Here is a 23,277-nt window from a genome sequence, read left to right on the forward strand (position 1 = left end):
TTTATATAGAAAAATATTATTTTCTTAATTTATTTTAGAACCACAAAATTCAAATTGCAGATAAGTACATTACATGTAAGGTACTTGCATAGGTAAAGATAGGACTTTGAATTAAAACAATAAGTTACACAGTTTGGCATAAAATGGCAATATGGTATTTTAAAAGTGGACAGTGCAAAATTCAAGAGTTCCTGGGGGAGGTAAGTACAGGTTAGTTTTTGAGGTAAGTAAAGCACATACAAGTTCAGTCTCCGAGGCATAGGCAGCCCACCGTTGGGGGTTCAAGTTAACACCAAACACCCAGCACCAGCAACACAGGGACGGTCAGGTGCAGAGGTCAAATAGGGGTCCAAATAACATATGCATACATATGGAGACTAGGGGCGCTCCGGTTCCAGTCTGCTAGCAGGTAAGTACCTGCGCCCTCGCAGAGCAGACTAGGGGGGTTTTGTAGAGCACTGGGGGAGGTCCCAAACAGGCACACAAAACACACCCTCAGCGGCACAGGGGCGGCCGGTGCAATGTGCAAACAAGGCGTCAGGTTTTGTATTGAAATCAATGGAGAGACTCTGGGGACACTCTGAAGATGCAGGCAGGGCACAGGGGTGCTTCTCAGGCCAGCCACCGACTGGGCAAGGGTGAGAGCCACCTAATGGTCACTGCTGCCCCGGTGGTTGGTTCTTCACGGGCCTCGGGGTTTGCGGGTGTAGTGCTTGTTCCAGGTGTCGGGTTCTTTGTTACCGGGCAGTCGCGGTCAGGGGGTTCCTCTGGATTCCCTCTGCAGGCGTCGTCGTGGGGGTGCAGGGAGGTCGGCTCAGGGTGGACTTGTCGTTGGAGTCGCCTGGGGGTTCCTCTCTGCGGTGTTGTTTTCACTGGACACGGGCTGAGGGCGTCAGGTGCAGAGTGGTGGGGACTCACGCTTCAGGAGTGAGGTGAGAGTCCCTTTAAAGATGGTTTCTTCTTGCTGCTCTGGACAGAGCCGCTGTCCACAGGAGTTTCTTGGTCATTTGGAGTTGCAGGGCAGTCCTCTGAGTCAGCAGAGGTTGCTGGGCCCCTAGGATGCGTCACTGGTGCAGGTTCTTTGAATCAAGAGACAGGCCAGTAGGGATGGAGCCAAAGCAGATGTTGTCTTCCTTCTCTGTGGGGTTTTCAGGTCAACAGTCCTTCTTCTTGTTAGGTCGACAGGAATCTGATTTCCTGGGTTCATGGTTGCCCCTAAATACTAGATTTAGGGGTGTGTTTAGGACTTGGGGGGCAGTAGCCAATGGCTAAATTCCCTGAGGGTGCCTACACCCTCCTTGTGCCTCCTCCCTTTGGGGAGAGGCACATCCCTAATCCTATTGGGCTAAATCCTCCTAAGCAATATGGAGGATTTTCTAAGGAGGGGGGAGTCACATCAGCTCTGGTCACTTTAGGGGTGGACCTGGCTGAGGGGGTGACTCCTCCTTGTTTTTCTCATTAACTCCTCCAAACTTGCCGCCAAAAGTGGGTGCTGTGTCCGGGGGGCAGGCATCTCCACTAGCTGGAGTGCCCTGGGGCGTTGTAACACCAGGCTTGAGCCTTTGAGGCTCACCCCCAGGTGTTACAGTTCCTACAGGGGGAGGTGTGAAGCAGCTCCACCCAGTAGAGGCTTTGTTCCTGGCTGACAAAGGCACTCACCCCATGTGGCCGGAAATTAGTCTAGAAGTGGCAGGCTGGCTGAGACTGGTCAGGCTAGCACTAGCAGTTGGGCTGGCATGCAGGGGGAATCTCTAAGATGCTCTCTGTGTGCATTTCTCAATAAATCTCACACTGGCATCAGTGTGGATTGAATGTGCTGAGATGTTTGATACCAAACTTCCCATTATTCAGTGTAGCCATTATGGAACTGTGGAGTTCGTGTTTGACAAACTCCCAGACCATATACTTAATATGACCACACTGTACTTGCAATGTCTAAGAATAGGCTTAGACACTGTAGAGGCATAGTGCTGTGCTGCTATGCCCTCACCTGTGGTATAGTGCACCCTGCCTTAGGGCTGTAAGGCCTGCTAGAGGGGTGACTTACCTATGCCACAGGCAGTGGGCTTGGCACCCTGAGAGGAGTGCCATGTCGACTTAGTCTTTTTCTCCCCACCAGCACACACAAGCTGTGAGGCAGTGTGCATGTGCCGAGTGAAGGGTCTCCAGGGTGGCACAACACATACTGCAGCCCTTAGAGACCTTCCCTGGCCACAGAGTCCTTGGTACCAGGGGTACCTTTTACAAGGTACTTATCTGTGTGCCAGGGCTGTGCCAATCGTGGAGACAAAAGGTACAGTTTTAGGGAAAGAACACTGGTGCTGGGGCCTGGTTAGCAGGGTCCCAGCACACTTTCAATCAAAGCTGGCATCAACAAAATGAAAAAGTTAGGAGGTAACCATGCCAACAGTGGCATTTTCCTACACCATCTTTTTGACCCCTCTTTTCTTAACTATTTTAATCCCTTGCAATGCCCTGCATCCTGTAATGGTGGCCATGGCTGAAAATATTCACCCTTTACCCACTCCTGCCACTGGGCTGAAAGTAAAGACCAAACATGCACTTCCAAACGACTGCACTTCTGTGAGCGATTGAATTTTTGATTATCATGTCATCAATGATTATGCCACTGTGAGTGCAATTATTAAAAAAAAAAAAGCAAAACCAAATTCAACAATTCGACAACTAAGAGAGTGGTAGCTATTTTTCTGGAACCTTTCTATACAATTATGCTGATTATATTACACAGTGTCTTTTTATAGAGAGCTCCAGCGAGAATATTAGTGCTGCTAATGTTTTCCACATGTTACATTTGTCTTTGATCAGCAAAGGCTATTGAAGGGAAAATGCCTGAACAGAATATTAAAAAGAAAATAGAGATATTAAGAGACAGGGAAAGTAAAACAGAGAAGTAGAGAAGGGTCAGAAAGGAAGAGCAAGAGAAAAGGAATGAATGGAAGAAACAAAGGACAACTTACAGCTGGAGACAACCTCAACTTTGGGGCATGCAATATTTGCAAGGTTGTCTGCGACAGTGTTTTTCAGGAGAGAGGAAAAATTACAATGCCTAAGTTCCAAGGTCTTTAAGACAGCTCTTTTTCTAAACTGGGGCTGGGCTTTAGTACCCCCTCCCCTTTGAATCAAGCAGGTGCCTCCAAACCCACCCAACATTTTAATCATATTTCATTACTTGTGGAACCTTTTCTCAGCCAAAAGGGCACTTACTACAACAGTAACTCTTTAGAAGTACTGAATTGGCAAAACATGAGTAGGAAAATGTTGTACATATCCAGAATTGGATTGTAAGTATTTCCTTGTGAATGCTTTTAATATTTTAATTTTCTTGGACAGGCAATGGATTTCACAAAATTTCATGTTGAAAACTACAGCATAGATAAGTGCAAAGGTATTACATGAAGGGTTCTGAAGTCAGTCAGTGGAAACATCCAAGAGGTTTACAGCATTTCTGATGCAAATTGAGATGGTTGTGGAAGGTCAGATAACTATTGTACATTTTAGGGAAATAGATCAGCCTGAGCAGAGGAAAGGTAGTTGGTAAACTAAGATAAACAAAAGCCATCTCTCATAATAAGAACCAAACATGACCCGCCCTCTCTCTGATATCCATTTAAGTCAGTGTAATGTAAAGTGAACATTACTTGTGTTTTAAATATCTCTATAACACCGAAACAAAATTAACCCACCAAGAGCAAACTCGCATGGTTGCATTAAATATTACAAAATAGTTTAAAATGGAGAAGAGAATAATACTCACACCAATAAATGGGATAAACTTCTGATAAGAGTCTTCATCTTGGCTGTTGGAAGACAAACAGGAGCAGTTAACTGGAAAGTAGTTCTCTCTTAAAATTCATTTTATCTGATCGTCATATATGTAGTGAATACCTCAAACTCGTATATAGCTCAGACACTGAATAATATTAAACCCCTTAAACGTTGATGCTCCCTTCCTTCACCCCTAGTACTGAGCCCTTTGTTTAGTTATTTGGGTCCGTTTGGACCTAGCTCTTAATTTCTTTGCCACCAAAGTTATCAAGGCCAAATCTGAATCCCTTTTATCCCATATTTTGGGACTCTAACTGGCCCCAATGATTCTGGATTCCCCTGTAGGGATGCAACAATGTAATCAGGATGCAGCATGTTTTTGAAATATTGGAAAAAGTGCTGCCCAAAAAAGTGTGTGTTTTCCATAAAAATTGCATCAACAAAAAGTGTGCTGTGCTAAGAAGCTGACTGTGCTAAGGTGTAGGATGCTGGCTTTGAATATATTACATCAAGATGAGATATGGTGTGCACAGAGTCAAGGGGTTCCCCAAGAGGCTTGACAGAGGCAATAATAGATAATACTAATGCTCAATTTGTGGTAGTGTGGTCGAGCAGTTAGGCTTATCAGATGGTAGTGTTAAGCATTTGTTGTACACACTCAAGCAATAAATGACAACCCACACTCAATGACTTAATTCCAGGCCAATAGGTTTTTATATAGAAAAATATTATTTTCTTAATTTATTTTAGAACCACAAGATTCAAATTGCAGGTAAGTACATGAAATGTAAGGTACTTTGCATAGGTATAGTTAGAACTTTGAACCAAAACAGAAATGTACACAGTTTTTCATAAACTTGCAATAAGCTATTTTAAAAGTGGACACTGCAAAATTCAACAGCTCCTGGGGGAGGTAATTACGCTTAGGTTAATGTGGTAAGTGTAGCACTTACAAGTTCAGTGTCTGGGGCATAGGTAGCCCACCGTTAGGGGTTCAAATTAACACCAAACACCCAGCACCAGCAACACAGGTCCGATTAGGTGCAGAGGTCAAAGAGAAGCCAAAAAAACATGGGTGCCTATAGAGACAGGGGGTCCTCCGGATCCGGTCTTCTGGCAGGTAAGTACCTGCGTCCTTGGGGAGCAGACCAGGGGCGTTTAGTAGAGCACTGGGGGGGAGGGGTGGATGGGGTTGATTCTCGGGCTAGCCACCACCTGTTGGTCACTGTTGCACCCATGGTCGGTTTCTCACAGGCCTGGGGGCTGCGGGTGCAGTGCTTCTCCAGGTGTCGGATATCTTCGTACCAGGCAGTCGTGGTAAGAGGGGTCCTCGGGATTCCCTCTGCAGGCATCGTCATGGGGGTGCAGAGAGATTAGTCCAGGGTGGACACGTTGTCAGAGTCGCCTGCGGATCCTCTCTGGGTCGTTTCTTTGGGTACAGGCCAGGGGCGTCGGGTGCAGGGTGGTGGGGACTCACGCTTCCAGAGTGAGGTGAGATTTCCTTTAAAGATGGTTTCTTCTTTCCTTGGTTGGACAGGTCCGCTGTCCACAGGAGTTCTTGATCCTTTGTAGTTGCAGGGCAGTCCTCTGAGTCAGCAGAGGTCGCTGGGCCCGCAGGATGCGTTACTGGTGCAGGTTCTCTAAATTCGGAGACAGGCCAGTAGGGCTGGGCCAAAGTAGGTGTCGTCTTCCTCCTTCTCTGCGGGTTTTATAGCTAGGCAGTCCTCCTTTGTAGGTCATCAGGAATCTAAATCTCTTGGTTCAGGGAGCCCTTAAATACAACATTTAGGGGTGTTTTTAGGGTTAGAGGGCAGTAGCCAATGGCTACTGTCCCTGAGAGTGGCTACACCCTACTTGTGCTCACTCCCTTTGGGGAGGGGAGCACATTCCTATCCTTATTTGCGTTGATCCTCCAAAGCAAGATGGAGGATTTCTCAAGGAGGGGGTCACTTCAGTTCTGGACACCTTAGGGGTGATCCTGGTTGAGGGGTTGACTCCTCCTTGTTTTTTTCATTATCCCTCTGGACTTGCCGCCAAAAGTGGGGCTTTGCCCGGGGGCTGGGCATCTCCACTAGCTGGAGTGCCCGGGGGCACTGTAACACGAAGCCTGAGCCTTTGAGGCTCACCCCTAGGTGTTACATATCCTACAGGGGGGAGGTGTGAAGCACCTCCACCCAGTGCAAGCTTTGTTTCTGGCCTCAGAGAGCACAAAGGCTCTCACCCTACGGGGTCAGAAACTCATGTCTCAGTGACAGACTGGCACAGACCAGTCAGGCCTACACTGAAGGACTGGGTAAAATACAGGGGCCATCTCTAAGATTCCCTGTGTGTGCATTTATTAATAAATCCAGCACTGGCATCAGTGTGGGTTTATTATTCTGAGAAGTTTGATACCAAACTTCCTAGTATTCAGGGTAGCCATTATGGAACCGTGGAGTTCGTTTTGACAAACTCCCAGACCATATACTTAATATGACCCCCCCCACCTCCTCCCCCAGACACAGCCCCCACTTTTGGAAGCAAGTCAGCGGAGATAATGAGAAAAACAAGGAGAAGTCACCCCCTCAGCCAGGTACACCCCAAGGTGGCCAGAGCTGAAGTGACTCCCTTCTTCTTGGAAAATCCTCTATCTTGTTTTGGAGGATTCAGCCCAATAGGGATAGGGATGTGCTCCCCTCCCCCAATGGGAGGAAGCACAAGGAGGTGTAGCACCCCTCAAGGACAGTAGCCATTGGCTACTGCCCCGTGACCCTAACGCACCCCTAAATTCAGTATTTAGGGGTGACCCTGAACCCAGGATATCAGATTCCTGATGACATCACAAGAAGAAGAAGGACTTCTTAGCAGAAACCCAAGAAGAGAAGGAAAGGAGCCAACAAGTGACTTGGCCCCAACCCTACCGGCCTGTCTCCTGCTTCAAAGAACCTTCAGAAGAAAAGCAACGCATCCTGCAGGTCCAGCGACCTCTGAAAAACCTCCAGAGAACTGCCTGCATCCCAGAGGATCAAGAACTCCCGTGGACAGCGGCCCTGTCCAAAGAAGAACAGAAGGAGAAACCTCTTCTGAAGGACACCCTCCTCCCTCCAGAAGCGTGAGTCCCCACCACTCTGCACCTGACGTCCCTGGCCTGTGTCCAGAGAAACCAACGATTCAGAATGGCCCCCTCCAGGCGACTCCAACAACGTGTCCATCCTGGGCTGACCTCTCTGCACCCCCACGACGACGCCTGCAGAGGGAATCCAAAGGCCACAGGCAGCATTTTGTATGCATGGCATCCTGAAGGGGATGACATGTCGACACTGCCTTTTTCTCCCCACCAACACACACAATCTGCAATGGCAGTGTGCATGTGTTAGGTGAGGGGTCCCTTAGGGTGGCACAACATATTCTGCAGCCCTTTCCTGGTCAGAGGGCCCTTGGTACCACTGGTATCTGTCTGTCAGGGGTGTGCCAATTGTGGAAACAATGGTACATTTTTTGTGAAAGAACACTGGTGCTGGGGCCTTGTTAGCAGGGTCTCAGCACACTCTCTGTCAAGTCAGCATCAATATCAGGCAAAAAGTGGGGTGGGGTAACTGCAACAAGGAACCATTTTCTTACATAAGGTCACATGCTTTCCAGCTTTCAGAGAGAGGCAAAGTTGTAAAAATAATTTTTACCAACGTTTTTGCACCTTTCTAAGTGGTGGTCAATATTTCCTATTTCTGAGGATTCTACCTACCTGCAGTTTGTTAGGGAAAAGGAGTGGACATGGAAGGCTATACAAATCTGCAAAGTTATGACAATCTATATTCACAAATGGGTCATTTGTTTAGGTCACTCATGATTTTGCCAAGGAAACTAATTGTTGAAATCAGAAAACAGTAGTTGAAAATAGAAATACAGGACCATATATCCAGCTCTAATTTCTTTTGCACTGAAGGCAAATATACCAAAGTAAAAGCCGGTTATGTCCACCAGACTCTTTCACAGAACTATATAGCATTTCTTTAGTTTAGATGGCTTTCTCACTTTACTATATTTTGACACTGCATTAATACCTAAGGTAAAATCTAACAAATAAAATGGTATGAAGCAAAGCTACGCGTTTTTGAAATGTGCTTGAGAATTTAAGCTCAGGAATAGAAATTCGTCGTACCCTTATGAATTTGGAGCTACCCACAACTTCAAGTGAATCTGGGGTAGCTTTACAATGGCACACTGACTTGAATCTGGAAGCTAAAAATGAACAGAAATGTAATAAGTAACAAACATCCTGCAAGTCCGCATTTGCTGCTATATGGTGCTACAAGTTTGGTAGAGAAAGAAATCCAAGTGTTGGAAATAATTGAAATGAATATATGGATGTTATGGCTGGGTCTGTCAAAGAGGTCAGCTAATTCAGCACTGCGACTAGACTAGACTAGACTAGGTTTTGTAGAACAAGTTACTTACATTGGGTAAAACCTTATCTGGCATAGAATATATCTAGCCACAGATTCCTTACCTTAGATTAATCCCAGGCATCAGACTGGATCCAGAAAATTTGTGAGCAATTCCCTTTGTGCGCTTATAGGTGGTGTCGTTGGCGTCATCTGTGTGAGAAGAGACCTGAGCTGTCCATATAAAGACACCACCCCAGCGAGCTGACCTTAGTTCTTGACAATTTTTCCTGCACCAGAAGCACAATGCCAAGGTGAAGAGGAATGACTAGTGCGCTTTTGAGATACAAAAGAATTTCTGAATGTGAGAAGACAGTTCAGAGAAAGTGACAATGAGAGGGTCGGTAAGGAATCTGCGGCTAGACAGAGTCTCTGTCAGCTATAGCAATACCGAAGGTAAGTAACTTGCTCGTCTGATAGAGACTTCTAGCCTTAGACAAAATGCCAAAGCAATCTCTCCCTGGAAGTGGGTCTCCAGACTGAAGTCCTGGAGGACCTAACAGGCAAAATGACCATCTTGTTGGACCTGTCATGGCAGCAGCATTTAGCAAACGTGTGCAGCCATGCCCACTTAGCTGCCTTACAGATGTCCAGGACTGGGACTCCTCTACCAATGCAGTGGTCGCAGCAATTGCTCTGGTGGAGTGGCTCATAAGCTGTCAGGGGCTGTTTCTTGGCCATTGTGTAGCAGATCTTAATACAGAAGAAGATCTGTCAAGAGATGGTTCTCTTCTGAATTGCCTTCCTTTGCATTGCCCCTGCAAATCTAATAAATAGTTGATCGTCCACGTGGAATTCTTCGATACGATCTATATAGAACAATAACGCTCTTTTTGGATCCAGGCGGTGGAGTCTCTCCTCTTCTTTAGAATGATGAGGAAAGATAAAAAAGAAGCCAGAGTGATGCTCTGCTGACGTGAAAAGGTGTGACCATTTTTGGTAAAAAGGATGCTGGAGTTCTAGGAACCAGCTTGTTTGGGAAGAATTAAGTGTATTGATGATTAACTGAAAGCACCTGCAATTCGTTAAATCTCCTGGCAGATGTTATTGTCACAAGGAAGACAGTTTTTATCGTTAGGGAGCTGTAGAGGGCAACTGTGCATCGGCTCAAAGGTTCACACATGAGGTACTTAAGAACTAAATACAAAGGATGGGACATAATGGAGGGCATGGGTGGAAACATGCTGCAAATCTTTAAGGAATCTAGTCACAACAAGTGACTTAAACAAGGAAGGTTGATTTGGCAACTGAAGAAAGGTGGAAACAGTGGACAGATATCATTTCACTGGCCCAAAGCAAAGCCTTGTCAGGCCATAGATAGAATGAAAAGGAGAATCTCAGACAAGTGTGCAGACAGAGGATCAACTGACTTAGATGTACACCATGCCACAAACTTGTCCCATTGGCAGGCGCAGTTGGTTCAGTAAAAGAACAACTGGCTGCCAATATGACATCACATACTTCAGGTGGGAGATCAAACACCTTCCAATGTGGCCCTCAATCTCCAAGCATGAAGGTGGAGATTGGACATATTCGGCCTGCCTTGTGCGAGCCCAACTTCAAAAGACAATTGTCGAGGTAGGGGAAGACTAGAACCCCTGACTTCTACCAAGGGGCTACGACCACCGCTATCACCTCGCTAAACACCTGAGGTGCACTGGAAAGGCCAAAGAGGAGCACAACGACCTGAATGCTTGTGGCCCACCAAGAACCCCAGATAATGTCTGGGGTATGGCTAAACTTGAAACTAGGTCTGCAGTCTTCATTCCTCCCAATATAAAATGCTGGCACACTTTTGCGGGTGGGGCTGATCATCTGCAACAGAAAGGCTCCAAAATGTGGCAACATCAAAATTTTCCTCTGACATTTGTTGCAAATGGGTTATGCCTATTTCGTGTGCCTGTTGTTTTTCTGATTCCTTACCTTTACTGGGGCTGATTTTCACTCACAGTAACTGCACAGCGATTAGTCTGTGCATGTTTACCATAAGTGTCCGCATTTTAGGAAAAGGCTGCTGTAACACAGCTAATGTAAGGGGCACTGGGCTAGCTACATATGAACATGAGTGCCCATGGGTGTGCAGGCTGCACGTGAAAGACTACTGTTGTGTGGAGCCTAGAAGCTGCACACAGGTAACTTGCCTCCAGCAGTTTTAAAATGCAAATTCAAACTGTCAAAATAAACCCTTTTGACAGGCGTAAATCTTCCTTTTAAGTAATAATAAGTTATATGTAGGCCTTATTGCACAAAATGGTAGGGTGCATGATATCTAGAAGTAGGACCTGTAGAAAGTAACGTTTAACATGTCTTTACAGTCAAATATCCCCAAAAGCAATTTTCACCGTAGCAGGGCTGGCTGCTGCCATAGGGTATCCTTGGGCTACATTGTTATACATATCAGTTTGTTAAATTCTGATTGGTAGCAGCTACAGAAGTACTTCTTCCTCTAAATATAACTGTAATTTTAAATCCACTTTAATGGTAAAGTCAGATTTTAAATTATTATTTCGGAAACGCCACTTTTAGAAAGTTGGCATTTCCCTGCCTGTATTTTCCAGGGCCTTTCTTTGAGTGGCCAGCTGCTCTCCCACTGGGAAATGCGTACTGGAGCCAAACAGAAGACAAAGGGGCCTGTGTGTAAAGGGGAGTGGGTCTTCCTGACAAGATGGCTAGAGAGGAGAGATGCCTTGCCCGAATAACACTTCAAAGGAACTTGCTTCCAGCACACCCAAATTAATTTGACACCAGGCCTGTCCCTGCCTTTGTTTTATTAGCCAGACTGGAACTAAACCTAGTATAAAGGGATGAAGTGTACAGTAACAGTTTTTAGGGTTGGCAAAGGGATAAAGGGGTGTCACCCACCACAGGTTGGCACTGGGCATAAACCTGGCATCCCCCAGAACCTGAAGAAGAGCGAGACCCTAGACTTGGACAGCAGTAACGTACAAGTTACTTATCTTCGGTAAAGATATGTCTAGTAAAGACATATTCAAGTTACAGACTCCTTACCTTTGAATTTCCCCAGGCGTCAGACTGGGTCCGGAGATTTTTCCTCGAGCAGTACCTCTGCGCGCCGTCAGGTGGCGTTGGTCGACTCCGCGGGCGTCGTGTTCGCATTGATGACATTGTGGTCGTATATAGGTGCCAACCCGGCACTCTGATGTCAGTTTCTTTGAACGACTTTCCACGCCAGTAGCGCCGAGCCATGAAGAACATTGAGAGTGGTGCACCAAAATTAGGGCCCTTAAGGGGAAGTTCCTATCCCTAGAAATTAGTTCGCAGTGTGGGGAGGATGGACAGGTCGGTAAGGAATCTGCAACTGGAATATGCTTCTACCAGATATATCGTTAACGAAGGTAAGTAACTTGTACATCTGATAGAGACTTCTAGTTCCAGATTCCTTACCTTTGAATAGATACCCGAGCAATACCATCCCGGGTGGTGGGCTGCGAACCAAGATCACACCAAGAAGCCCTGCAGGGCCGAACTGTCAAAGTAGCCGTCCCTTCTGACCTGATTGTCCAGGTAAAAGTGTTTGGTAAAAGTGTGGAGAGATGCCCACATCGCTGCCCGACAGATGTCCAGGACTGGAACGACCCATGCAAGCGCTGTGGTAGCAGCAGTAGCTCTGGTGGAGTGAGCTTGCAAACCTTCGGGAGGTTGCTTTTTAGCCAGTGTAGCACATTTTGATGCATAAGAGTACCCATCGTGAGTTGATCATCCACCCGGAAGTCTTTGGTACAATCATGATAGAATGCCAATGCTCTTTTTGGGTCTAGACGGTGGAGTCTCTCCTCTTCATGAGAGGGATGTGGGGGTGCATAAAAGGTAGGCAAGGTGATGGACTACCCGACATGGAAGGGTGTCACTACTTTGGGTAGAAAAGAAGCCCTCAGACGAAGTACCACTTTGTAAGGATGTATGGCCAGGAAAGGTGGCTTTTATGACAGAGCCTGGAGCACACTTACTCTGTGGGCAGAAGTAATGGCAACTAAAAAGACAGTCTTGATGGTTAAGAGCCGTAAAGAGCAGTTGTGAAGCAGCTCAAACGGGGTACACATAAGGTATGTCAATGCCAGGTTGAGATCCCATTGGGGCATGATAAAAGGTATAGGAGGAAAGAGATGTGTGAGGCCTTCAAGAAACCTCCGAACTATAGGAGATTTAAATAAGGAAGGCTGATCTGATAACCTCAAAAAAGCAGAGATAGCCGAAAGACATCCCTTAAGAGTGCCCAAGGAGGAACCCTGCTGGGCAAGGGAAAGAATAAAGAGAAGAACTTGACAAAGAGGAACAGATAGAGCATCGACAGATGTGTCGATGCACCATGCCACAAATTTCTTCCAATGACAGGCGTATACAGTTTTGGTTGAGGGACACCTGGCTGCCAAGATAACGTCACAGACTTCGGGTGGCAGGATAAAAGATGTCAACTGTCGCTGCTCAATCTCCACGCATGGAGCCATAGAGTTGACAGGTTTGGATAGAGGACCCTCCCCTGCTGCTGCGATAGAAGATCCTCCCGAAACGGCAGTCTGATCGGAGGAACTATGGACATGCTCAACAGCTCGGGATACCAGACTCTTCGTGCCCAGTCCAGAGCCTTCAGTATTACTTGGGCCCGGTCTCGTCTGATCTTCTTCAGAACTCGGAGTAGAGGTGGTACGGACGGAAAGGCGTACAGGAGGTCACTGAGCGAGTGCCGCCTTGGCAACTCCAACGCGCAAAACAGCTAACATTGCGCGTTCTCTACGGAGGCGAACAAGTCTAACCAATGTTCTCCCCACTGCAGGAAAAGACCTTGCGCCACCTCCGGATGGATTTGTGATCGACCACGCATCGTCTGCTGAGTTTGTCTGCTCTGGCATTCAAGAAACCTGCCAGGTGTTCAACCACCAGGGAAATGCCCTGATGTTCCAGCCTAGTCCAGAGGCAAAGAGCCTCTTGACAAAGGGTCCACAACTCCACTCTGCCTTGTTTGTTGCAATACCACATGGCGGTGGTATTGTCTGTGAACACCTGCACTGCTTTCCCCTTGAGAGAGGGAAGGAATGATTTTAATGCTAGTCGAATCGCTCAGAGCTCCAGAAGATTGATATGGAGGCCGGTTTCCACCGGAGACCAGCGGCCTCTGATCGCCACCTCTCCCACGTGGCCACCCATCCAATGAGTGATGCATCTGTCATGACTGTAAGATCTGATTGGGGAAAGGAGAGGGATCTGCCCTTAACCCAATCCTGAGTCATTAACCACCACTGCAGGTCTCTCGCAGTTCCTTCCGAGATCTGGACCTTGTCGGAGAGATTCCCCTGATGCTGTGCCCTCTGGAACTTCAGGTCCCACTGCAGAGCCCGCATGTGCCATCTGGCATTTTAAACCAGCAGGATGCAGGAGGCCATGAGGCCAGCAGCCTCATTCTCACCGAAATCCAGGACAGAGGCTGAAACATCAGTATCATAGCCCGAATATCCTGGACTCGCTTTTCGGGAGGATATGCCCAAAATGCACTGTATCCAGAACAGCTCCAATGAAAGGGAGCATCTGAGAAGGAGTCAGGTGTGACTTCGGCACGTTGATAGTGAATCCCAGCGAATGCAAATGGTTCGCCGTAGTCTAGAGGGTGGAGACGACTGTCTGAGGCGAGTTCACCTTCAACAGCCAGATAGAGTCTCTACCAGATAATTTGTTATCAAAGGTAAGTAGCTTGTTCATCTGATAGAGACTTCTACCTGCAGATTCCTTACCTTAGAATAGCTAACAAAGCTATAACCTCCTGGCAGTGGGCTGCCAACATATACTTTACACAAGGAAGTCCAGTAGGACCGTGTGAGCAAAACACCCCTCTCTTTTCACCTGGCTATCCAGGCAGTAGTGTCTTGCGAACGTGTGCAAGGAAGCCCATGTTCCTGCCTTCCAGATGTCTACAACCAGCACGCATAGAGCTAACGCCGCGGTAGCAGTTCCCCCCCCTTGTAGAGTGAGCTCTCACGAGGCTGCTTCTTAGCCAATGCGTAGCAGACTTTAATACACAAAACGAACCCAGCGCGAAATGGTTTGTTTCTGGACTGCCTGACCCTTCTTTGCTCCAACGTACCCCACAAAGAGGTGGTCGCCGACCCAGAATTCTTTTTTGCGCTCCAGGTAGAACGACAACGCTCTTTTGGGTCCAGACGGTGGAGACGCTCCTCTTCTTTAGAGGGATGCGGTGGAGCAAAGAAGATGGGCAGGGTGATGTTCTGACCCAGATGGAAAGGGATCACCACCTTGGGGAGGAAAGAGGCACGAGTTCTGAGGACTACCATATCAGGATATATTGTGAGATTCGGCGGTATAGATGATAAAGCCTGCATCTCACTTACTCTACTGGCAGATGTGATCGCCAATAAGAAAGGTGTTTTGGAAGCGAGCAGCCGGATAGGACAATTATGCAAAGGCTCAAAAGGAGCACACATTAGAAAAGTAAGCACTGGATTAAGGTCCCACTGGGGCATAAAAAAAGGTGTAGGTGGAAACATATGTACAAGCCCTTTTAAGAATCTCTGTAGAATAGGAGACTTAAACAAAGACTGTTTATCAGGCAAGCGAAGAAAAGCCAATAAGGCAGAAAGACAGCCATTAAGAGTCCCTAAGGCGGAATCCTGTTGGGTGAGTGTCAGAATGAACAGAAGGATATTAGAAAGAGAAGAAGAAAGAGGATCACTAGACCGCTCTGTACAATATAATGCAAAACGTTTCTAACGGCTGGCGTAAACCGTCTTAGTAGAGGGACACCTGGCTGCCAGAATGACATTACAGACTTCGGGAGGGAGGTCATAAACCATCAACTGCCGCTGCTTAATCTCCACACATGAAGCCATAGAGTTGACAGGTTTGAGTGGAGAACCTTTGTCTGCTGCTGCAACAGAAGATCCTCATGAAGAGGCAACCTGATTGGGGGGCTGATGCTCATATTGAGAAGCTCTGGATACAAAACTCTTCGTGCCCAATCCAGAGAGACAAGGATTACTTGGGCCCGGTCGTTCTTGATTTTCTTGAGAACTCTGGGCAGAAGTGGTATGGGCAGAAAGGTGTACAGTAGGACTGAACTCCACTCGCGACGACAAGTGCCGCCTAGCGATAGCCGCCCTGGAAACTCCAATGTGAAATATACTGCTGACGTGCATTCTCTTCGAAGGCGAACAGATCTAACAAAGGCTCTCCTCACTGCTGAAAGAGTCCTTGCGCCATCTCCGAATGGACACACCATTCGTGATCCGCTAAGGATCTCTGGCTGAGTTTGTCTGCTCTGGCGTTCAAAGAACCTGGTTTTCCAGCCACGTCCAGAGAAGTAGAGACTCTTGACAAAGGATCCACTTCCCCACACCGCCCTGCTTCTTGCAGTACCACATAGTGGTAGTGTTTTCTGTGAACACCTGCACTATCTTCCTTTTCACAACAGGAAAAAATGCCTTTAATGCTAGCCGGAACGCCCGGAGCTCCAATAAGTTGATATGGAGCCCAGATTTCGCTGGAGACCAGAGGCCCCTGATCTTCACCTCTCCCAGATGGCCGCCACATCCCAGAAGTGACGCATCTGTCACTACTGTAAAATCTGGTTGGGGAAGGGAGAGGAGTCTGCCTTAGACCCAATCGTAGTTCACTAACAACCACTGTAGATCCTTTGCAGTTCCCTCCGAGATCTGAACCATGTTGGTAAGTGTAGGAAAATGCCTCTGATGGCATAGTTACCCCCTAACTTTTTGCCTTTTGTTGATGCTAGTTATTATTGAAAGGTTGCTGGGACCCTGCTAACCAGGACCCAGCACCAGTTTTCTTTCCCTGAACTGTAGCTTGGTCTCCAAAACTGGCACACAGATAAATGCCTTGTAAATGGTACCCCTGGTACAAGGGCCCTGTGGCCAGGGAAGGTCTCTAAGGGCTACCATCATGTAGTATGCCACCCTGGTGACCCCTCACTCAGCACATGCGCACTGCCTCACAGATTGTGTGTGCTGGTGGGGAGAAAAAGCCTAAGTCGACATGGCACTCCCCTTAGAGTGCCATGCCCACAACCCACTGCCTGTGGCATAGGTAATTCACCCCTCTAGCAGGCCTTCCAGCCCTAAGGCAGAGTGCACTATACCACAGGTGAGGGCATAGTTGCATGAGCACTATGCCTCTACAGTGTCTAAGCCATTTCTTAGACATTGTAAGTGCAGGGTAGCCATAAAGAGTATATGGTCTGGGAGGTTGTCAAACAAAAACTCCACAGTTCCATAATGGCTACACTGAATACTGGGAAGTTTGGTATCAAACTTCTCAGCACAATAAATCCACACTGATGCCAGTGTGGGATGTATTGAGAAATGCACACAGAGGGCATCTTAGAGATGCCCCCTGTATACCAGCCCAACTACTAGTGCTAGGCTGACCAGTTTCTGCCAGCCTGACACATCCAGATGGATTTCTGGCTACATGGGGTGAGTGCCTTTGTCACTCTATGGCCAGGAACAAAGCCTCTACTGGGTGGAGCTGCTTCACACCTCCCCCTGTAGGAACTTTAACACCTGGGGGTGAGCCTTAAAGGCTCAAGCCTGGTGTTGCAGCACCCCAGGGCACTCCAGATAGTGGAGATGCCTGCCCCTCAAGACACAGCCCCCACTTTTGGTGGCAGGTCCAGAGGAGATAAGAAAAACAAGGAGGAGTCACCCTCCAGTCAGGAAGGCCCCTAAGGTGTCCTGAGCTGAGGTGACCCCTGCCTTAGGAAATTCTCCACCTGCGTTTGGAGGATTTACCCCCAATAGTATTAGGGATGTGCACCCCTCCCCAAAGGGAGGAGGCACAAAGAGGGTGTAGCCATCATCAAGGACAGTAGCCATTGGCTACTGGCCCCCAGACCTAAACACATCCCTAAATTGAGTATTTAGGGGCGACCCTGAACCCAGGAAATCAGATTCCTGCAACCTGAAACAAGAAGGACTGCTGACCTGAAAGCCCCGCAGAGACAACGGAGACGACAACTGACTTGGCCCCAGCCCCACCGTCCTGTCTCCAGACTCAAAGAACCTGCACAGCGACGCATCCAGCAGGACCAGTGACCTCTGAGGACTCAGAGGACTGCCCTGCACCCAAAGGACCAAGAAACTCCAGTTGACAGCGGCTCTGTCCAAGGAACCAAGAAACAACCATCTTTAAAGGGACTCCAGCCTCACTCAGGAAGCGCGAGTCTCCAACACTCTGCACCCGACGCCCTGGCTCGAGTCCAGAAGAACCAACACTGCATAGAGGACACCCAGGCGACTCCCACGACGTGGACACCCTGAGACGGCATCCTGCACCACCACAGCGACGCCTGCAGAGAGAATCTGAAGGCTCCCCCTGACCGCAACTGGCGGGTAACAAAGGAACCCGACGCCTGAGAAACATTGCACCCGCAGCCCCCAGGCCCGAGAGAAACCAACTACAGTGCAGGAGTGACCAGCAGATGGCCCTCATCCTTGCCCAGTCGGTGGTTGTCCTGAGAAGCCCCATGTGCCCTGCCTGCATCGCCAGAGTGACCCCCAGGTCTCTCTATTGATTCCTATCTACAACCCGATACCTACTTTGCACACTGCACCCGACCGCCTGTGCCGCTGAGGGTGTATTTTGGGTGCCTGTTTGTGATTCCCCCAGTGCTCTAAAAAAAAAACTGGTCTGCTCCCCGAGGACGCAGGTACTTACCTGCTAGCAGTCTGGAACCGGAGCACCCCTATTAGCCATAGGCTCCTATGCTATATGGGCCCTACTTTGACCTCTGCACCTGACCGGCCCTGTGTTGCTGGGTGTTTGGGGTTAACTTGAACCCCCAACAGTGGGCAGCCTATGCCCAGGAGACTGAACTTGTAAGTGCTTTACTTACCTGAGAAACTAACCAATACTTATCTCCCCCAGGAACTGTTGATTTTTGCACTGTGTCCACTTTTAAAATAGCGTATTGCCATTTTTGCCAAAACTGTTTACATTACTGTTTTAATTCAAAGTTCCATATTTGCCTATGCCAAGTACCTTACAATTTATGTACTTACTTGAATTCTGAATCTTGTGGTTCTAAAATAAATTAAGAGAACAATATTTTTCTATATAAAAACCTATTGGCCTGGAGTCAAGTCTTTAAGTGTGTGTTCTTCATTTATTGCCTGTGTGAAAATGCTTAACACTACCCTCTGATAAGACTACTGTTCGACCGCACCACCACAAAATAGAGCATTAGTATTATCTAATTTTGTCACTATCAACCTCTAAGGGGAAACCTTGGACTCCGTGCACACTTTCTCTCACTTTGAGATAGTATACAGAGCCAACTTCCTACTGTGGTGGATTTGCGGTGGGGCCTAAGACTTTCCATTTGCTGGACTACTCACCCAATACCTGATCACACAACAACATTCCAAAAATTGTCATTAGAAATAGATTTTTGCAATTTGACTATTTTTCTACATTTGTAAAAGTCCTGCTAGGGCCTTGTTTAAGTCCCTGTTAGCATTTCTTTTTAAGTTTACAATTTTGAAAAAGTTAGGATTTAAGTTCTAGAAGTAGTTTTTAGTTTCTTAAAAAGTAATCCCAACTTTTAGAGTCATAATGAATCAAACAGCTGAAAAGGTGATGGAACTCAACCTCACCCCTTACCTGCATCTAGGGATGTCAGAGTTGAGGTCTCTCTGTAAGACAAAAAAGAGCTTGGCAGAGTTCACAAGAGACCGCCCCTCTGATATGGAGGATCTTCGTTCAGATGGGGAAATTAGTGAACAGGAGGATAAACTCCCCCATCCTGTCCTAAATAGGGAGGACAGGGTTCCTAGAACCCTCTCCCCACAAATCATAATCAGAGAGCCTGGATCTTCCACAGGGGAGACCAGTACCTCTGTAAGCATTGAGGGCAGCCTCAATGAAGAGGACATCCTTCTAGCAAGGATGTCCAAGAGACTGGCTTTGGAGAAGCAGCTCCTAGCCACAGAAAGGGAAAGAATAGAAATGGGTATAACTCCCATAAATGGTGGCAGCAACTTAAATAGGGTCAGAGAGAAAACTGACATCCTAAAAATCCCCAAAGGCATTATAACTAAATATGAAGAAGGTGATGACATCACCAAATGGTTCACAGCTATTGAGAGAGCTTGTGCAACCAGAAATGTAAGCCGATCTCACTGGGGAGCTCCCCTTTGGGAAATGTTAACTGGAAAGTGTAGGGATAGACTGCTTACACTCTCTGGTAAATATGCAGAATCTTATGACCTCATAAAGGCTACCCTGATTGAGGGCTTTGGATTCTCAACTGAGGAGTACAGGATTAAGTTCAGGGGGGCTCACAAATCCATGAGCCAGACCTGGGTTGATTTTGTTGACTTCTCAGTCAAAACACTAGATGGTTGGATAACTGGCAGTGGTGTAAGTGATTATGATAGGCTGTATAATTTATTAATGAAAGAACATCTGTTAAGTAATTGCTTCAATGACAACCTGCATCAACATCTGGTAGACCTAGGTCCAATTTCTTCCCAGGAATTGGGAAAGAAGGCAGACAACTGGGTCAAGACTAGGGTGACCAAGACTTACGCAGGGGGGGACCAAAGGAAAGGGGTCACAAAGCCTCCCCAAGGGAAGGGTGGTGAGACATCCAAGGACAAAAGCAAACAGTCTTCTACAGGGCCCCAAAAGCCTGCTCAGGAGGGTGGGCCCGAGCCTCATCAGAGTCCACAAATGGGTATAAGGGTAAAAACTTTGATCCCAAGAAGGTCTGGTGTCACAACTGTAGACAGCGTGGACACCAAACCGGAGACAAGGCCTGTCCCAAGGAAGATTACACTTCAACTACTACTCCAGTTAGCAATGGAATAGCCAGTCTCCAGGTGCAATCAACAGTGTGCCCAGAGCAAATCAGGGTCCACACTGAAGCTACTTTAGTCTCAGAAGGTGGGATGGATTTAGCCACACTTGCTGCCTGGCCGCCTAACATGAAAAAATACAGGCAGCAGCTCATGATAAATGGGAGTAGAGGAGAAGCCCTGAGGGATACAGGTGCCAGTGTCACCATGGTGACAGACAAACTGGTTTCCCAAGGACAGTACCTGGCTGGACAGACAAATCCAGTCACAAATGCTGATAATTAAACTGAAGTCCTTCCCATGGCAATGGTAACTTTAGAATGGGGAGGGGACACTGGCCTGAAACAGGTGGTAGTCTCCTCTGCAATTTAAGCAGAGTGTCTGCTAGGGAATGATCTGGAGTCCTCAGCAAGGGCTAAGGTAGAGCTCAAGACCCATGCAGCCATGCTGGGCATCCCTGAAGTGGTGTGTGTCAAGACTAGAGCACAATGCAGAGCACAGGGTGAAAAAGAAGTGTTGGAGTCTGGAATAATGGCCCAACCTTCCAAGAGGAAAGGAAAGAAGACTGGGGGACCTGCTTCTGCACAGCACAAGAAACAGAACCTCTCTCCTCAGGAAGATGTTCTATCCCCTGAGGGAACTGAGTCCATGGAGTTGCAGCCTTATCAGGTAGAGCTCTTGGGCCCAGGAGGACCCTCAAAGAAACAGCTGTGCCAGGGACAAAAGACTTGTCCCACTCTTGAAGGCCTAAGACAGCAAGCAGCTGAGCAAGAAAAAGGTAATGTCAGTGGAACCCACAGGGTCTATTGGGAAGATGGACTCCTTTACACTGAGGCAAGAGATCCCAAACCTGGTGCCACTAGGAGAGTGGTAGTGCCTCAGGAATATAGGGAGTTCATTCTGACCTCAGCCCTTCACATTCCCCTTGCTGGGCATTTGGGACAAACCAATACTTGTGAGAGATTAGTCAACCATTTCTATTGGCCCACTACGTCCCAGAAGGTAAAGGAGTTTTGAAGCTCCTGTGTCACCTGTCAAGCCAGTGGTAAGACAGGTGGCCATCCAAAGGCCCCCCTCATTCCACTTCCAGTGGTGGGGGTCCCCTTTGAGAGAGTGGGAGTAGACATAGTGGGTCCAATTGAACCTCCCACAGCATCAGGGAACCAATATATACTGATAGTAGTGGATCATGCTACTAGGTACCCTGAGGCAATTCCCCTTAGGTCTACTACTGGCCCTGCAGTAGCTAAAGCACTCGTAGGTATCTTTACCAGAGTGGGGTTCCCTCAGGAGGTGGTTTCTGACAGAGGTACCAACTTCATGTCAGCTTACGAAAACATATGTGGAATGAGTGTGGGGTGACTTACAAGTTCACTACTCCATACCATCCACAAACCAATGGTCTTGTGGTAAGATTTAACAAAACATTGAAGGGCATGATCATGGGGCTCCCTGAAAAACTGAGAAGGAGATGGGATGTCCTCTTGCCATGCCTGCTTTTCGCCTACAGAGAGGTGCCACAGACGGGAGTAAGGTTGTCCCCATTTGAGCTTTTGTTTGGCCATCCTGTAAGGGGACCACTGGCACTTGTGAAAGAAAGCTGGGAGAGACCTCTCCATGACCCTAAGGAAGATGTAGTGGACTATGTACTAGGCCTCTGCTCAAGGGTGGCAGAGTACATGGAAAAGGCAAGCAAAAACCTTGAGGCCAGCCAACAACTCCAGAAGTTGTGGTATGACCAAAAGGCTGCCATGGTTGAGTTTCAGCCAGGGCAGAAATTCTGGGTTCTGGAGCCTGTGGCTCCGAGGGCACGTCAAGACAGATGGAGTAGACCTTACCCAGTGCTAGAGAAAAAGAGCCAGGTCTCTTACTTAGTGGACCTGGGCACTAGCAGGACACCCAAGAGGGTGATCCACGTTAACCGCCGTAAGCTCTATAATGATAGGGCAGATGTGACCATGCTGATGGTTATTGATGAGGATCAGGAAGCAAAGAGTGAGCCTCTCCCTGATCTCCTCTCAACTGTCCCTTAAGATGGCTCAGTGGATGGACTTGTCTACTCAGACACCTTCTCTGGCCAACAGCAAGCCTCCTGCAGGAAAGTCCTCCAGCAGTTTGCCGAGCTCTTTTCTTTGGCCCCTGGTCAGACACACCTGTGTACCCATGATGTGGACAGAGGAGACAGTCTACCTGTCAAAAATAAAATATTCAGAAAATCTGACCAAGTCAAAGAAAGCATCAAAGTGGAAGTACACAAGTTGCTGCAATTGGGAGTGATAGAGCACTCTGACAGCCACTAGGCTAGCCCAGTGGTCTTGGTCCCCAAACCTCACACCAAGGATGGAAAGAGAGAGATGAGGTTTTGTGTGTACTACAGAGGGCTCAACTGTGTCACAAAGACAGATGCTCACCCCACACCAAGGCCAGATGAGTTAACTGATAAATTAGGTGCAGCCAAATTCTTAAGTACTTTTGATTTGACAGCAAATCAAAATGGCACCTGGAGCAAAAGAAAAGACAGCATTCTCTACACCTGATGGGCATTATCAGTTTACTGTTATGCCCTTGGGCTTAAAGAATGCCCCGCCACCTTCCAAAGGTTAGTGATTCAAGTCCTTGCTGACTTGGAGTCCTTTCGTGCAGCATATCTTGATGATATTGCTGCATTTGGCTACAAATGGCAGGATCACCTGGTCCACCTGAAGAAGGTTTTGCAAGCCCTGCAAGCAGCAGGCCTCTCTATCAAGGCATCCAAATGTCAGATAGGGCAGGGTATAGTGCTTTACTTGGGACACCATGTAGGTGGAGGCCACGTTCAGACACTACAACCCACGATCCAGACTATTCTGGACTGGGAAGCTCCAAATACCCAGACTCAAGTCAGGGCATTCCTTGGCTTGACTGGATACTATAGAAGGTTTGTGAAGGGATATGGGTCCATAGTGACATCCCTCACAGAACTTACCTCCAAGAAGATGCCCAGGAAAGTTAACTGGACCTTGGACTGTCAAAAGGCCTTTGACACCCTGAAAGAAGCTATGTGCTCAGCACCAGTTTTGAAAGCTTTTGAAGGCTCCAGACTATTCTAAACAGTTCATTGTGCAGACTGATGCCTCTGAGCATGGGATAGGAGCAGTCCTATCCCAAACCAATGATGATGGCCTTGACCAGCCTGTTGCTTTTATTAGCAGGAGGTTACTCCCCAGGGAGCAGCATTGGAGTGCCATTGA

At 47.6% G+C, this 23,277-nt stretch overlaps 1 protein-coding gene across 3 annotated transcripts in view; it reads right to left on the minus strand.

The window, feature by feature from the left end:
- PACS1 (phosphofurin acidic cluster sorting protein 1) overlaps nt 1–23,277 on the minus strand; it is a 1,571,500-nt gene that overhangs the window by 307,009 nt on the left and 1,241,214 nt on the right. For all 3 annotated transcript variants that reach the window (XM_069207928.1, XM_069207930.1, XM_069207929.1), the window contains one exon: nt 3,776–3,818. In XM_069207928.1, the coding sequence (XP_069064029.1) occupies nt 3,776–3,818 (43 nt within the window). The remainder of the gene's footprint in view (nt 1–3,775; nt 3,819–23,277) is intronic.

Source organism: Pleurodeles waltl, chromosome 9 (assembly GCF_031143425.1).
Source record: "Pleurodeles waltl isolate 20211129_DDA chromosome 9, aPleWal1.hap1.20221129, whole genome shotgun sequence".
NCBI lineage: Eukaryota > Metazoa > Chordata > Amphibia > Caudata > Salamandridae > Pleurodeles > Pleurodeles waltl.